The sequence below is a fragment of the Taeniopygia guttata genome, chromosome Z, assembly GCF_048771995.1.
Source record: "Taeniopygia guttata chromosome Z, bTaeGut7.mat, whole genome shotgun sequence".
Lineage (NCBI taxonomy): Eukaryota > Metazoa > Chordata > Aves > Passeriformes > Estrildidae > Taeniopygia > Taeniopygia guttata.
The window spans coordinates 12,179,860-12,197,174 of NC_133063.1; the positions used below are offsets into that span (position 1 = coordinate 12,179,860).

At 42.0% G+C, this 17,315-nt stretch overlaps 1 protein-coding gene across 4 annotated transcripts; it reads right to left on the reverse strand.

The window, feature by feature from the left end:
* Positions 1-6,802: 6,802 nt before the first annotated feature.
* Positions 6,803-17,034, reverse strand: S1PR3 (sphingosine-1-phosphate receptor 3). Of its 4 annotated transcripts, none has more exons than XM_072922663.1 (2): positions 16,577-17,034; positions 6,803-11,175 (listed from the first exon to the last, which is right to left on the reverse strand). In XM_072922663.1, the coding sequence occupies exon 2, from the start codon at positions 10,993-10,995 to the stop codon at positions 9,850-9,852; it is 1,146 nt and encodes a 381-aa protein (XP_072778764.1). In that variant the 5' UTR covers positions 10,996-11,175; positions 16,577-17,034; the 3' UTR covers positions 6,803-9,849. The 4 variants fall into 4 exon arrangements, with proteins under 4 accessions (XP_072778764.1, XP_030114418.1, XP_030114416.1 ...); XM_030258558.4 differs by lacking the exon at positions 16,577-17,034 and adding an exon at positions 16,415-16,537; XM_030258556.4 differs by lacking the exon at positions 16,577-17,034 and adding an exon at positions 16,197-16,331.
* Between the last annotated feature and the right edge of the window lie 281 nt (positions 17,035-17,315).

Below are 17,315 nucleotides of genomic sequence, written 5' to 3' on the forward strand. Positions count from 1 at the left end.
ACTAAAGATAGTTATTATTTGATATTTCTAGGTCTGAATGAGAGCTGAGAGCTAGGGAGAGCAATTAAATGCTAAATTCAACCCAGATCAGTATGGCACTGAGTTTAGTAGAATTCTTCAAATTTTGTTTTACTAGACTGGGAGTAGCAAGGAAATAGGAACAGATCTTATATGCCAAAGTAGTATCCACCAAAATTACTTTGTCTGAGAGTCTCACAAAATGACTTACCCATATCTCACCATACTCCAGTTTAAATTATCTCAGCTGCCATTTCTTTTTTCATATATAATGATTGTTATTCCATGCTCTAACCTTCCTGTAGCCATGTCCTGGAAAGTTTTCACTGTGATATCACGACCTATAGGACAAGGTGTCTTTTTATCTTTGTATATTGCATATAATTTCAGTAAAAGTCTGGTGCATAACCCTCTTACATGTCTTCAAGAAGCCCACCTGCTCGCAATGTCCATTCTGGATTCCTAAATATCCTGGAAAAATTTGACAAGATTTGGGTGTATGGATTTAAGGCACTAAACATACACTGAAATAGATATCTTAATTTTTTTTTTTACCACTGTCCTGTCACTTTAATGACTTAGCAGCCACTTAGCTGCATGTTTTGGAAATTAAAGCTGATGCCAAGGAGACACAAAATGAAACTGCTTCAGAGAAATACTGAATTTCCCAGACTATATTTCACATATTGTGCCTCCAGGGGAACGTGGCTATTTTGAGCTGCTCTGTCAGCATAGCCAATTTGCCCAGCTCAGCATATCCACGATGATGTAAAGCTTACATACATCTTGTCTAGATGCAATGTGGTCCAAGACAGCAGTAGCACCATTGCACTGCAACACGATGAGCCAGCAGGTCCTGCCTGGCCATACGTGGGGATACAGAGGCTTTTCTACATCACTGGGAGCCACACAGTCTCACGGTTGTCCAGAAAGGAAGAGCATGTGTGCCACTCAGTACTCCATTTTTGGATCCAGCCATGTTTGGTAGATTTGAAATCTACCACAAAGGTAGGTAGAAATCTCTGGTAGATTTGGCTTTCTCCTTTATGAAAAGGGCAAATGAATTGTAAAGCTATTTGGATAGCAGCTCCAAACCAGTTGTCATTAGACCAACTTTAAACTGATTTTAACAAGAACTAATTGAGCCTGCTAGAATGGCTGGGCTCACTTCTGTAAGGAGCCAACACTGCCACAAATTTAAGAGAAGCAGAAGTAATAAGATAAATTTAAATACTGAGAAGTTAGCCGAAAACCTGACAACTGACAGCATAATAATGTGAGTAGTTTGATGTTCACCTTTGGTTAGAGTACCTCACCTTTTTAATTAATTTTTTATACAATCTCAAGGACTAGACATCTCCTTGTGGTAAGGACCATGACTTCAAGAAGTGGGATTTTACTGAATGAAAAACATTTCTCGACTCAAGAGAAATCACTGAGATTAGGTGATATTATAGTATCTTTTGATGTCTTTTCAGCGAATAGCTGAGAAGTCAGAACTGGAACTCTAAATATCATGCCAGACTGTCTACATTGGTTTTGAGTCCTATCTGATTAACAGTTTTGATTTGAGTCTGTTGCAACTATAGGAATGAATGACAATGAAAACACATTCAATGCCTTTAAACAAAGAACATGTATATGTGAACCAGATAATTTTGATATTTTGATTTCTTTTTTTTTTTTTTTTTGCAGATCTAGATTAATTATTAAGTTAATAAAATTAATCCAGTGTTGCTGACAGTGATAGATTGCACATCTAGGTACAATCATGTTCCCAAACTTTTCATTATTTCAGATGCTTCAGAAGCAACAAAACCTGAAAATATTGTTTGAAAAATGAATTACCTTCTGACAAATGGGAGTTTTTTCAGAGTGAGAAGTTGCAGCTTCCCTTTCCTTAATGCAAGAAGAGGATGTTCAAACTTACCATACCTGGCTGTTCACCATATGAGAGGATGGTATTTCCATGGCTTAATGCCTGCCTTTTTGCCCAGCTATACAGTTGTTTCACTCCACTTAATTTCCTACAGGGTTCACAATGGGAGGTAACATTGGTCCTGCCAAAACCTGTCTGCCAGACATTCAATAAACGCTTGAACAAAGGACATAGTCCTGGGACCAAGACTTCAGTGCAAAATGTGCAAATGGAACTAAATGTTTAACAGTCTGGTAAATGTCACCTGCCGGCAGAAGGTTTTCTATAGGCTATATTCATACTTTTTCCACACTGTGGAATAATATACTCACTTTTCTTATCACCATGGTCCCCAGGCATCATATGCAGTAAGATGAGGAGAATTTAAATAAAAATATATTGTAGTGTGATTGCTGCTGGAACATAGATACCAGATATAATGTATTAATAATAGAATTGAGGCATATTTAGACATTTGTCAGTAGATTTGATAACCAGCAAAGTTTTGCACCGTCTAGGAAATTTGCAGTTATCGGAGGGATATTTGGAACTTGTGAATACTAGAGAAAAGATTACAAATCCTGCTTTCAAAGCTGTTTTTAGCTTCCAATATCTATCCAAAGGAAGTGGTAAAACCAAGACTTTATATTAAGTAAACCATAATCCATATTTGCATAAATGAAGTCTAAGCTGAAGTAAGAGACATACTTCCCTTTTTATCTGCCTGACAGTTTCAAAATATGTCTGCATAAAGTCGAAATTCAGACATACTTTAGTGTACTGTCAAAACTGCTTTGACTTACATGGTCTTTTTTGCTCAAGCTGAGGTTTGCACTCTTCACACTTTTATGTGTGTTCAAAGCTGTCAAAATAGCAGGTATATTTCCACTTAATGCTCTGTGATCAGCTAGACTTACTCTACTCACTTACAGACAGTGTCTGTGGACCTTGCTCATATCTGCATTGTTTGCAGCTGGAATGAGGGCTGGCCCGTGGAAAAGACAACATGGACATACAATTTGCCTGCAGTTAACCTGAGGCTTGGATAGAGAGTGAAAAGCCGTCTTGAGAGAGAAAACTTCAGGGATAAGAAATGTGAAGCCTGGAAACATGAGCCAGTAGGCATTTAAACCACTAATGAGAATAGAGAGTTGTTGCCAAATTATAAACATGCTAATTGGTTGATAGAGTTAAAGCAGAACCTCTGGGGATACAAAGCCTACTGCTCATCTCTTATTGAGACGTTTATGTTCACAAGCCCTGATCTGTTCCTTTGCACACTCCAATGTAAACATCTCCTAAGGCTTCCAGGGAGAAAATACAGGGCTTTTTTTTTTTTTTTTTTTTTTTTGTCTCAGTAATGGGGATAAGATTTTGGAGCTAAACATTTCTAGCAAAAGCACTGTACAAACCACCATGTTTCAACCTTGTTTGACAACACAACAGGTCATGGAAACGAAAGGAAAACAGAAGCTAGAACTACGTGACTCATTCTGCTACACCACTGCATGAGACAGTGCAGATGACTCAGAAAACAAAGGTAGCCTCAGAATTTGAGATTAAGATGCAGATTTACACTTTATGTAGTTACCATGAAGATCAAATAAAGTCCAGGTCAATGAAAGCTTTTTCCAGCAGTCCTCCTTTTTCTTCCATGATGAACAAGACACCAAACACACCCAGGCATACATTAATTCAAAACTAAGTGAAATTTTCTATGAAGTGAAGAATGTGAAGATTATTATTAGTATATATATGTGTCCTTTTTGTCTGGATTGCTGTGATAACTGCTTCTTAGTAAAGTCCTGCAGAGTTAAAACTTGAAAGAAGTTAGGTTTCTTTTTTTGAGGTAAATGTTTTTCTTTGCATTGTGTGGGCAGCAACAACAAAACTAAAAAGTGACTATTTTGCTGTAAAAAGAAGTTTTATTGTACAATTGTTATTTAATAATATTTATTACTTTTAGAAACATTTTTAACTGAGAATTGCAGGAAAAATAATGTATGTGGAAATATTGTGATAATTTATATTCCTAACCACTTTTGTGAATCTCAAGTCTTTGCCTCTCTGCTGACTGTGATATTTTAGCTATAGAGACAAATTTTGTCTCTGAGGAAGTCCTTGAGCAATGTAGTTTGGAATATAAGTGTCATGCAACTGTTTTCTGATTATTCAGTTTGTATATGTTTAACCAAAGTAATAAAACAGTGAGCACTATTACTAGATTGAAATGCATGTAAAGTGGGCTTGAGTCTGTTCTCTTATGCTCAGGTTCCTTAATGAAGTTTATTTGCTGGGTTTGGGATTGGGCTTGGGAGCCCAGTCTGTGTCTTGTGCCCCCCAGCCTGAAGGGAGGCACGTTTTGTGGCAGAATGCATGCCATTCCAAAAGGTTCACCTGGATACTGAATATTAGTAAGTCAATCAATTGTTTAACCCAGTAGAATCAGAGATGAAAAATGTCAGAGGACCAAATGGCACATGGGGACCTGGACCTCAACTACACTGACCTTACACCACCACAGGAGCTCCATGTTCTTTGACGGAGACAGCACACACATTTGTTTCAACAAATACTACTTTTGTGAAAGCATGAAAGGGTTAATAAGGCCCTCCTTCTGAGCCAGATGATGCCCTGTCCTGGAAAGGCAGCTTTCCTGCTTGGCACACTGAATAGATGAGAATAGAAAAGGGTAGTCCACTCCATGATATTTCCATGGAGAATGACTGCAAGGACAAGAACAGCCACATTCACAGAATCATGTACGGTGGAGAGGGCAGTGTCTCCATGCCAGCAGGAAGCACAGGTCTGCTGAGCTCTAACCCTAACCCTAGTCCTCTTCCTCCACTGAACATGTCTTCCTTCCCTTTTAACCACTTGGACAAAAGCTGGGCCTAAGCAGGCCCTAGGAAGTTACACTGCTCTTGGGGAGAAGAAATGCAACTCTGAATGCATCAGGGGCATCTATAAACTCTGCATGTCTCTGCACAGTGCCTCCAGCCTTCTTCAGGTCCTGGGCCACAGGACAACATCAGAAACTCGTAATCATTGCTGGTGTACCTGGCCCCCATGAGTCTGGCCATGTGAAGGGAGTTTCTCCATGACTAGCATGGCTAAGGTTCCCAGCTCCTGCTGGGAGTGTCCTTACTTGTGTTGGCAGGTGATATGGCACCTGCAGGTGAACACCAGCACATCTCTGCTCAGAAGGAGCTGCCTGCCTGCTTTTAGGACCCATGCTTTTTGGTGCCTGGCACTTTTGCACAGGTGTGTTTTCCATTTCTTTACTAGAGCAGTTGGAAACAAGCCTTGAAGGCAGCGCAAAGCTTCACTACAGCTGCTTCTTGCAAAATGTCTCTTTCCAGGGAGCAGCTGCACCTGGCATAAATGGAGCAGACAGCCCTCCAAGCAGATAGGCCAATGGACTGACCCTACTCCCAGAAAGCAGGGACAAAGCCTTCCTCCAGCTCTGGGGATGGCAGATGCAGAGCCTGCCACCCTCAGCTCCATAACATTCACAGATTCATGTCATATCCTGAGGTGGAAGGGATCCATCAGGATCATTGTGTCCAACTCCTGGCAATACACAATACACCTCAAGAATCACACGATGTGCCTGAGAGTCCAAATGTTTCTTCAACTCTGTCAGGCTTGGTGCTGTGACCCCTTCCATAGGGAGCCTGTTCTAGTGCCCAACCACTCTCTGGGTGAAAAGCCTTTCCCTAATATCCAACTGAAACTTCCCCTGACTCAGCTTCATGCTGTTTCCTCAAGGTCTGTCACTGGTCATGACCGTGAAGAGGGCCCCTCCCCTCATGAGGATGCCGTAGACCACAATGAGGTCTTCCCTCAGACTCCTCCAAGCTGAACAGATATGACTCAACTGCTCCTCACACAGCTTCCCCTCCAAACACTTCACCATCTTCATGGCCTTCTACTGGATATTCTCCAATAGTTTCATATCTTTTTTATATTGCAGCGCCCAAACCATCCCCCTGCACATGAAGTGAGGCTGCCCCAGAGCAGAGCAGAGCAGGACGATCCCCTCCACTGCCTGTCTGGCAATGCTGTGCCTGATGCACCCCAGGACAGGGCTGGGCCTCCTGGATGCCAAGGCACTGGTGACTTGTGTTCCACTTGTCATCTAGCAGGATCCTGAAGTCTATTTTCTATAGCTCTTTGAGGATTCTTGAATAAGTCCCAGTCAGGTCCCATAGATTTGCAGGGATCCAGCTGAAGCACCAGGTCAACTGGGAGTTATCATTCTTGCAGTTATGGTGCTGGAAGCTCAGGGCACAGAGCCTCCCTTGGTTTGTTATCCATGCTGAACATAAGCAAAAAATGCATTAAACACCTCTGCCTTGTCCATGCCCCATTTGTGAGGTGAACTATCCTCACCGGTAATGGGCTGATTTTATTTCTAAGATGCCTTTTGTCACTGAAATTGAAGTCACTCTTTTTATTGTTCCCTACATTTCTGGTAGCTTCATCTCCAATTGATGTTTAACGACATGAATTTTCTCCCTACACTGGCAAACAGTATCTCAGTATTCTCCCCATGCCACCTGACCTTGCTTCCACTGGGCACACACCTTCAATTTTAGTCTCATTTCCAAGAGAAGATCCCTGTTTAATCAAGCCAGCCTTCTTACTCTGGAGTACGGCCTTCAGGGACAACACCCAGAGTTTAAACGTTTTCCATAGAAGACCAAAACCTTTTCAAAATTCCTTGAAAAATGACTGCTACTCGACACCTTTAGTTTAAAGGTTTGAGATTTTTTTTTTTATTATAAGTTTTCAAAATGTTTCTGGTACCTAATGATTTGAAAACATTCTCTAAGACTGTTGGCAATAAAAGAGTCTTGGAAAGCAGATTGTGAAAACCTTTATTTTCTCTATAGGTGACTGGATTTGCATTTATTTAATAATCCATACTCAAAACAAATATTCCAATTCATTAAATAATATGAATGAAAGACTTTGTAGCCTTTGCTCCATGTAAAACCAATTGGAAAGGAAAACCAAATTTGGTTTCCAGGATGCTCAAATCAGCCTGGATGATAAAAGGTTAGATTCCGGGATGTCTTTGAAGGAATCTTCTAATATTTTAGGGTGAAAGAACATATTCTCCATCTTTTTCCAGCTTCAAGAATATGTCATCTTCCTAGCTGTTTAAGGTCTACTGCTGTTAAACTCTTGACTTGTCCTAATTTAAATTCTGCTCTGAAATTGCTTCCACAATCTATGCCTTATCTAATACTTCCCAATGGGATGGACTCACTGAAGATTGTATTGACAATAGTTTTTTTCTCCAGTCATAAGTCCTTTGTAAATTGTATTAGCAATGTTACATGTGAAGACATGAATCTTAGAAACCTGCTTCAAGTACAGCAGGGTAGTGAACTAACAAAATATCCCCACAGCTCCAAAATAAGAGAAGGAAATCAAAGTAGAATGACAGGGTTTTGTACTAACAAGCAATCACATGGCCTTTAACAGTGGAGTTCTTTGCATTATTTGTACCTTGCACCAATACTGACAATAGCTAAGGCTAGAATGCAGATGTTAAAACTCACTTTTATGTACAACTTCTTGGACTTTGGCCATCAAAAATTTTTATTTTTCACCTGTATAGCAAGAATCATGTAACATCCTTGACATGAGGGTTGGTGTGGGTTCAGCAACCATGTTTTCTCAAACCATTGTGTTCCTAAGGCCTATCTGCTCTACAATAGTAAGGAAGCTGCCACATTCCACCACTTTGGCAACTAACACAAGTACACAAATATTTGAATTTGCAGTTTTAAAAGCCTCAACCTCAGGGGAGATCTTCCACAGTGCAGCCAAATAGCAATGTAAAATCTAAAAACCTAATCAAGCCATGGCAATGTAATGTCACCAGTTCCATTTCTCACAAAGCTACAGAGCCTGCAGCCTCATACCTACAATCCATACAGTTATATCATGCTTACCTTGGTTTAGCTTTTTCTTCTTCTCTAAGTGCACTGCTTTTCAACATTTTTGGTAGAAATTATTTCATATTTACTACTTTCTTTCACAGTTATTTCATTCAAATACAATTCTTCTTTGTTCTTATACACTTTTCTACATTTACAGACTATTAATTTGTAAAAGATAATCACAATGCAAACCTCTACATTTTAAAGGTTTTTGCTACATACAATACACAACTTATACACTATACATACTTGAGAAAAGTCTAATGCTGCTGCTTTAAATGATTAAGACCAGAGTAAAGCTAAGGATAAGCTCTTTCAGTCTGTGTATTAAAAAAGCCTCAACTACTTCTGATTGTGCATAAGGCAAAGTGTATTTTGAGACATTAAGCACAAATCTTTGAAAGAGCCCAATGAAGTTAGATGTATACATTCTTACTGACACAATGGGAACTTGTCTCAGAATTTCCCACCAAACTCCACTGAAGCCTCCAGCCATAAAGTACAATTGATGGAAGTACCACAGGCCACTTCCATGGGAACCTGAAACCAGAAGTCTGTGAAGTCTTTACTGCTCCAGGACTCAGGAAACAGCTTTGACACTCAACATCAACCTGTACTCAGGCTGGTAAGGCAGTGATGAACCATAAAGCTGTTGTCGGGTTTCTCTGGAATGGGCTTGCAAAAGGTCAGGGCTGGGGCTCCAGGTCTTCCAAACTAAATAAACCTTCCTTCCAGATCCAAGGTAGGGTTGAGTATAAATGGAGATACGCTCTTCAGCATGACCCTGTTGTACCGCATCTTCCCTCTTGTATCTGCAAAAGTGTCCAGAAATGGCAGAAGCATAGGATCCCACGGACAGAAAATGGGACATTGTCCCACGCACAGAACTTCCCAGGGAGAATTTCTAACACAATCCCACACTGTGGTAGGGCCTGGAAAGAAGGAACTCCACAGGAACCCAGAACTGGTTCACTGCTTTGTGAAATGATACATCTCTGTTTCAGAACTGAAGGATCTCAGCTTAGGTAGTGCATTCACAATGTACACAGCTTTCTATAGGTTGGACATACATTTTTAAATATATTGAAAATAGTAAGCAAAAATATATGCATTGAAACAGCACATACACTTGTTACACATGTATTGAGTGGTCACATTTTAACTACTTTAAATAGCAAATATATACTCTCTCAATGGTTTACTACTGCTTACTCAAAATATTTTGTGAAATGCCACAGTGACAACTGTCATGTTGTCTTTCGCTAAACATGAAAAGTTTGAATAACAATGGAAAAAATAAAAATACTGCATTGATATGACTTGTTAAAGTTTTGAACAGTTAAAAGCTACTACTTCATTTTAAATATCCCCAAGGAAACACATCTATTTGTACAATTAGTCACACTGTATACTGCAATACAATGTTTAGCATGTTGTAAACTTTTACCAATGACTTTTTAATGAGAAATTGTACAAATATACAGCTATTTATACCACATACTTATAAGGCCATTAACACAACATCAAGATACATATAGAGAGCTATAATCACCAACTTATGCAATGAATTCTTCTCCCAGCTGGCAATAATTGGGCTCATCTTACAATTGTCAGCAGTCTTTAGTGAATGCTGAAGTTTCTAACAGGTTTTAATGATGTCCCACAAGAACACAAGGTGCCAAACAAAGCCTTAGCTTGCAATGCCATGTCCTCAGGCACATGATGTCCTTAGCTGTGCATGGACTCTGTCCTGGCCACTGGGTAGCACAAAAGGCTTTTTCTGAATCAGGTGTGTTACTGAAGGAACACCCAAAGCAAATGATTGTTGATAAATAAGTTCTCAAAGTTAAATAAATGGTTAGTGTTTTCTCCTGTAACTGAAGTGCATGAATATTTAAACTACACCTGTAGCTTAAACCTAAAAACCACAGAAAAGTACTTGTCTTGAATAGTCCCTTACTTACAGAAGTTTCCATTGTGAAATGAAGATTCATTTTTCTCAGCAATACATGAGGGAACATTTATTGGTGTGAAGTCTTCTTTTGGCTTCTGGGTATTGCTGCTGCTGGATTTGCTTCGACTGTGATCTGGAGTGGGTTGAATAGGCAAAGATCTGGCCACCTTGGATTTCACCAGGCAGCCACAAACAAGGCGAAAGAAAGCCCGACGCATTTCCTTACTGGCCAGGGTGTAGATGATGGGGTTCATTGCAGAATTGATGACCGCCAGAGCAATAAACCAGTGGGCTTTGTACAAGATGGAGCACTCCTTGACTCTGCAGGCCACATCGATGAGGAACAGGATAAACAGTGGAGACCAGCATGCAATGAAGACACTAACGACGATCACAACAGTCCTAAGGAGTGCCATGGACCGCTCTGAGTTATTGTGGTTGGTGACATTACGACTGCTGGACTTAACCAGTATGTAGATACGGGCATAAAGGATGACAATGGCGACCAAAATGGCTATGAAGATACTAATGCAGAACACAACGTAATTTTTGGAGTACAGAGGCAAAATTGTTGAGCAATCTGGTAAGTTGTTTATACAGTTCCAGCCGAGGATGGGCAGGGCACCCAAGGAAATTGAAATAAGCCAGCATGTACCAATGAGAAGGAACACTCTGTATTTTTTATTTGCGTCGTAAGGCCTCATTTTAATCATGGTCAAGTGCCGCTCAATAGCTATCGCTAGCAAGCTGAAAGTGGAAGCTCCCAGGGCAACAAACATGCTACCTTCCCTAATGAACCAGATTGTAGAGGACAAGCTCAAAGTTTTCTTCCCAGACATAAGAATGTTTACTTTGTAAACAATCCCAGCTAAAAGATCACAGAGAGCTAGATTGCCAATAAAAAAGTACATGCGGTTGTGAAATTTATTGTTTTTCCATATGGCAATCAACACCATCAAGTTTTCCAGGACTATGAAACTACATAGGATCAGAAATGAAATAGTGGGCAGGTCTATTTTATCAGTTGCTTTTTCCCTTAAAATAAGCTTTCCTGTGTAATTATAATGCAGTACAATAAGAGAGTCCATTTCTTCATTTCCTTGAGGGCTGACAAGAGCATCAGGTGGCATGGTAACTACTGCCATCATTTGTTTCCTGACGGATGCTGGACTTTTTTTCTTCAGTATCACAAAAATATAGTTCCAATAATTTTCCACAAGAGGGAGATCAAGCCACGTTCCTCCCAATGCTCCTCTGGGTAGGCGTTGTGTATCCTCACCTCCAGCACACCTCGCATATTAACTCGGGAGAGTGACTCAAACTAGGCTCTGAAAATAAAATCAACAAATGCAACATAAATATCACTGTCTTCCCATGTCACCCAGTGCTTAAGCTGCAACATACATCAGGAGCCAGGGGTGAGGGTCTGTGACTGACGGGACACTAAGCTCAAGCACTGCTGCATGCCTCTCACGGTAGCTGTAGGTAAGCTCAGACACAGCCTGGACGCAGGAGTACAAGGCCAAAATCACTACAATGTCACAACAGCTCAAAGGTATTTTCCCCCTACAAAATTTCCACGCTGAAAAACACACAGAAGAGCCATGAGAAAGATTGGCAAACAGACCCAGCAAGTCACAGTGTGCACAATAAGCAGCTCACTTCCTCTTAAAAAGATCTAAGTGTACACTGCACTACCAAAAGACCACTCAGCCATCACTGTCTCCACATCAGCAGGTAAAACTCTATGCTTTTAAAGCTTGTTCTTGTTTGCCATGTAGACCCAAGGCAGGAAAGATCCTGAGAAAGTTACTGTCATGTCTTGATGTCCATGTGCATGTTGCCAGTGCTTTAAATAACTTCCCCCAGTTCATGGCATAAATTTCTGCTGTTTACAATTGAGAAGATGCACTGAAAGTCAGTCATCCTAAAGCCAATCCTATCTTCAACTCAAATTAGCTGGGTTTTTGCTACTTTTTTAAAATAAACATGGCAAGTCATATTTTCATAAATATTGTTTTCCTTTATAGTTAACTTAACTGGTTTTTCCCCTTTGTATAGATATGCAGGACATATATTTAATGTTCTTGGGGTTTTTAAAAAGTAAAAAATAGTTACAACAAATTTGTCTTTCTCAGAAATTCTGATTTTTGTTAACTTACAACTTAGATTTACCACAATATCTTCCCATGGACTTTGAGGTTCCATTTTCACAGCAGATGTTCCAATATGTCTTTTTTTCCAAAACATCAGAAGAGATGTGCACAGGAAAAATATAAGAAGATGTCAGAAGCACTTACTGTTTTACCAAAAATGTTGCAGTTTAGCTGCATACTCCAATGACTATCAGTGCTCCTGCCCCAAATGCATGCACTGAGGATGAGCAAATGGCCAATTTTAAACTTTTCTGAGAAAACAAGGATGGAGATAAGGTCAGAACTTGTTTCATGTAAACCAAAGTTGTGACTTTTGGGGTTTTTTTTGCGGGGGGGAAAGGTAAGAAAATTGTACTGGATGGGAGGACGCTGCTCATGGACCCAAAATTAAATAACTTAATTGAGGGAACTTTCTAAGAGCTGGAGCTCCTGACCGTTTATTTGACCATACCAAGGGTCATGAACATTTTCCAAACACATTTAAGACACTTTCAAAAGACAGCTATCAAGGTAAGGTATGGAAAAATATGATCTTTAAGGTCTCTTACAACCAAATCCATTCTCTGATTTTATGATTCTGTATACAAGTTTCTTAAGATCAGAAAAATGTGTGAACCACTGCTGACCCAACAGACTGTTTTGGGCACATGAGAAGTCAGAGATGCATTTTCAATGCCTTCTGAGAATGAGGGGAGGAGCAAACCACATCCCAGATGAAAGTAAAGGTATTTAAATGGTGACCCACACCCTATTTTCCCACCCTTCCTTTTCCTTTATTCCCTCCTTCAGAAAAAAAGTTATCTGATAAAAGCCTACAGTGAACTGACTTGAATTCTTTAGTACATTCAGGATGTTCTAAAATTACTTTCTGAGAAAATAATTTGTTGCTTTCCCACTGTTATTTCCCTATTTTAGTTTATAGGTCCAAATTATTACAGTTGAAGAGGCCCACTGGGAAAGACATCCATGAAACACAGTTGCTGCTGGGTATCTTGGTCCTTTTTCACTCTGAAGATGACAGCAATCACCTCATTCCTTCCCCAGGAGCTGAACTGGGCCCTTGAGTTGTTAAATTATTTTCTGAAGCATGGTAAGAGTGAAGCTCTCAACAGAAAAACTTCACCTCAGCTAAGGTTCAGTGTAATTGCAATTCAGTTACAATCTGCACACTGTTATCACATTAACTGTCACAGCCTTTCATTGTATGGGCTTATAACAAAATCCCACTGTGTCCATATGAATTGCAAGTGCTTTCCACTGTAAAATAAACAATTACATTTGACTAGAAAAGTATTTGTTAATAATAGTTCAACCAGCAGTACTCACCAGACTAGCTGATGACTGCCTGAGAGAATAATATTCCTATCATTTACAAGCACAACATGCAACAAAATAAATATTTCTTTAAGGCATTTTTCAAGTGAGTTATCACACTCATCTATTAAAGTGCAAATAAATTTCTTTCTGTGAAGAAAATTATATGCCAGACATAGGAATTTATCAGCCACAACTCAGTAGATGTAAAGTGTCATGACTCTGCTAAACTATACCAGTTCCCCTGGCTGAAAGCAAGGATGATGAACTCACTCAGCAGAAATCGTACACCCTCTGTTAGTAATTGCTTGTCTTAAAATTGTTACAGCAAACTTACTATCACAAAAGTAAATCTTTGCCTCTGACAAGCTAGTAAGAAGACAAGGAAAGTTGCAACATTATTATTTACCAGGACTCTCACTGACAGAGTATCACACACGAGACATTTGAAAGTTAATATAAATAATGTAAACATTAGAATTTATTTCCAAGTAATATCATTCAGTCACAGCCTTCTTTTGTTCACCTCCTGCTTTGTAGCCAGTAATCCAGAAATCAAATTCTTTCTTTAACAAGTAGAAAAATTAATGCTGGATATGCATTACAATAACAAGAAAGTGACAAGGCAGGTTCAGGATAACATGTGTCACTGCTTTGTGATGGCTCAACAATTTACTTCTCAAAACAAGTTTGCCCCAGTCACATACTAGCTGCAAAGTATGGACCTCAGTTCAAAATATTTAAAAAAACAACCTGAAGAACCTGTCTGTGGCATGTTGCTTGCCCAGCACCGCCATAGTTAGGTACGTCAGCATCCCAGACTCTTGAAACCTCTGGAAATCAGTTTTATTTCCTCTAAAGCAAAGCAGAAAGTACCTATTTCTACACCAGCAGATACCACTAGAAGGTTAAACCTCTTTGCAGTGCAGGGGCAATCTGTCTGTACTTCCTCATGGATGCGCTAGCTAAAACAGCAATCACTAAATACCAAATTAAGGCAGTGGTACAATGTCAAGAACCACGGTCATGCACAGGACAATCCAGGTGCCTTCTCCAGCTATTTGGTTGACCTTTATTGTCCCAGCTGCAAGGATGGAGAGAGCATCTGGGGTCCAGGCTGTGAGCACCAAGATATCCCCCATTCTGTGCAAACTCCTCACCCACCAGCACACTTTGGAGTTTGACCACTAGAGAGAGGTTAATATGGACTCCTGCAGAGACCAAGGATCCTGGCAGGGTCAAGCACCCTTTCAAATTAGAGCAGGGGCTCTTTACCATGGACCACATCACTGCTGGATAGGGTCTACCAGTGTCTGCCCAACACACCACGAAAAAAGCAATGCTGTGTGCAAGGCCACAACCCTTTGACTTGCCCTATGGCAAGACAGAGCTCCTCTGTCTTCTCCAGCTGAACCACAAAGTGGTACAGGTAAAAACTCAGGGTCACAGCTCTCACTGGGTCCCCTGGCCTGCAACTTTTCTCTGGGAACATGCAATTTTCAGTGCCAAAAGGTAACAGGGAACCTGTGATAATGGGTATGCCAAAATCCTTCTGTAGCCATCTCCCTCAAATACATCTCAACTCTCTTTCCAGTGCGCTCTCTGGTTATGAGTCCTTCAGGGAGCTGAGGGCTTCTACCCTCTCACAGGTCACTGGGCATTTTATATCTAAAAGAAATAAGAAATTTCTTATATACAATAAATAAGAAATTTCTTATATATAATAAATAAGAAATTTCTTACATATATATTTCTTATAAATAAGATAAGGCAAGCCAAACTGTTCTCAATGTTCCTGAAGTCAAAGCAACAAGTGAGAATAAAGTGAGCACAGAACTTGACCTTCCAGTACATACTTTTGCCTGCAGAAGAATATATGAAACCACACATTCAGTAGACTTGTAATTTGGAACAATATTTTCCTGTTTTCCAAACAGCCACAAACAGACTTGACCAAAGAAACCTGATGCCCCTTTACCACTGCCACCACCCGCACTGCAGTTCTCTCTCTGCTTCCATGTACAACACGTTTGGCCCAAAAGAGAGAATTTTAAAACCAGCAAAGGGAAAGACAAGAATGCAAATCTGAAGTCAAACCCTTTTCTATTTTATGGATCTGCAAAGCCTTTCAAAATGAAAAGTAAACACATGTAATTTATCAGGCACACCCTGGTAGTCTCATTAACAGAAAGGACTTTTGAAAAGAACAGTACATTTCAATGCACAGTTCCACTGAAATTAAGCTGTGCTAGATGCAAATGAAGTTTAGACAATAAACATCTGCGACAGAAAAATGTCTTAGAGAACTCAAATAAACTTATAAAAGATTTTTCCTTAAATGAATGTGCTGGCAGTTTACAGCCTCAGGAAAACAAATAGTTACTTTTTTCGGCTTCTGGCTTTTAGACATCAGTTTGAATTTTGCAATACCGAGTAGCACACACGTACACCTCACAGGGGAGCTCCCGCATGGTTTAATTCGTGGTCGTTAAAGGGAAGTAATTTTGACTTCTTCCTCCGTCTCCCAGCGCTCCTGATCTATCCCCCCTACTTCAAACTCCAGTAACTGTTCTCAAATTTCCACTAGCGCCGCGGCCTGAGCCTTCTGGGGTGACAAAAGTCTCGTTTAAGTTACCCGACGTGTCCGTCGCGGGAAGACCTCGCACAGAGAACATCGCTCTCCCCACGGCTGGAAGGACCCCTAGACCCGGGGGGCTCCGTGCCCGCCACCGCTCCTTTGCGGCACACCCCGAGCGGCGGCTCCGCGCTCCGACAGCCGCACCGCACCTGGGCCGGGCCGGCGGCGGGCGCATCCCGGCCCGGGGCGCGGGGCCCGGGGCGCGGGGCGCGGGGCGCGGGCGGGCTCGGAGCTCCGGTACCTGCTGCCTCCGCGCCGCGTCCCACGGCGCTCCGCGGCCGCCGCTCCGACCTCGCCCTGCGCGGCGCCGCTCGGGCCCCGGGGCTGCGCTGGGCAGAGCGGGCCGGGCCGGGCGGGGCTGGGATCGCCCCGGCCCTGCCCCGCCGCCGCCGCCAATCCCCGCGGCTCCGCGCTCCCCCCGCCGCCCACGGCCGCCGAGCCCGCGAACCCCCGACCGACCTCCCGACCGCCCCTCCGGTCTCTTCTCGGTCCCGCGTCCGCCTGCCCTCGGCTCCTGCCTCCGGCACGCTGCTCCGTCGCCGCCGGACAGGCTCCGCTCCCCGCTCCCCGCCTGCCCCCGTCCCGTCCCGCCACGCCTCACTCCGCCCCTTGGCCGCTCACCGTGCCCCGTGCCCCGGGGAGCAGCGCCCCGGCGCTGGGTGCTGCCGGCGGGGCACGGCACGGCGCGTTCTTTGATGCTTATTGCTGGCGTTTTGGGCAGCCGGCGTGAAAGTGTGCGGCGGCAGAGCCCACCGCCGAGTTCTTATAACGTCCAGGAGAATGCGAGGTGGAGGGTTACTCGGGTCGGGAGACTAGAATGTTCAAGTGAGGTTGTACGTATTCTGCCTCTGCTCCTCTGTTTCACTGTGTCCAGTAATGCGACCTTCAGAGAGCTTGAGTCGAGACAGGTACAGGGTAAAATAGTCGGAAATTCTCTGTAAAAGTACTTCTGGTTTGACTCAGAACTGTCGATTACAGCGCACTCCTGGAAAGGTACTTCTTGACAGAGTTATTGAGTGAAAAATAGCAGCCCAAGGACAGCACGTGGATTGAGCCAGTGACGGGAACAACACTTTGAAGAAGAAGTTGGAACCTGGATCCCACAAGTGTCTTATTTAAATGTACTTGTAAGATGCTTGTGGGTACAGCAAATCTTTCTGTCAGAAGTGAGTATGATAAGCTGGCAAACAGAAGCACTACAGCAACCTTGCTAAGCGGAGGCAGACGTGTAGAGTTGCCTATCGTCTCACAGCAATCAATGTTTTTCTTGGGAGCCTCCTGTCTGGACCTGAGCATCATCACACTTGGAGTTGTGCCATAGGCCCGGCTGTTGAGTTGCCCACTGCTGTTCTGCAGGGGA

What these genes read in the sequence shown, in the direction of transcription:
- S1PR3 (XM_072922663.1), bottom strand. Translation starts at nt 10,995, where the DNA reads ATGATGGCAGTAGTTACCATGCCACCTGATGCTCTTGTCAGCCCTCAA.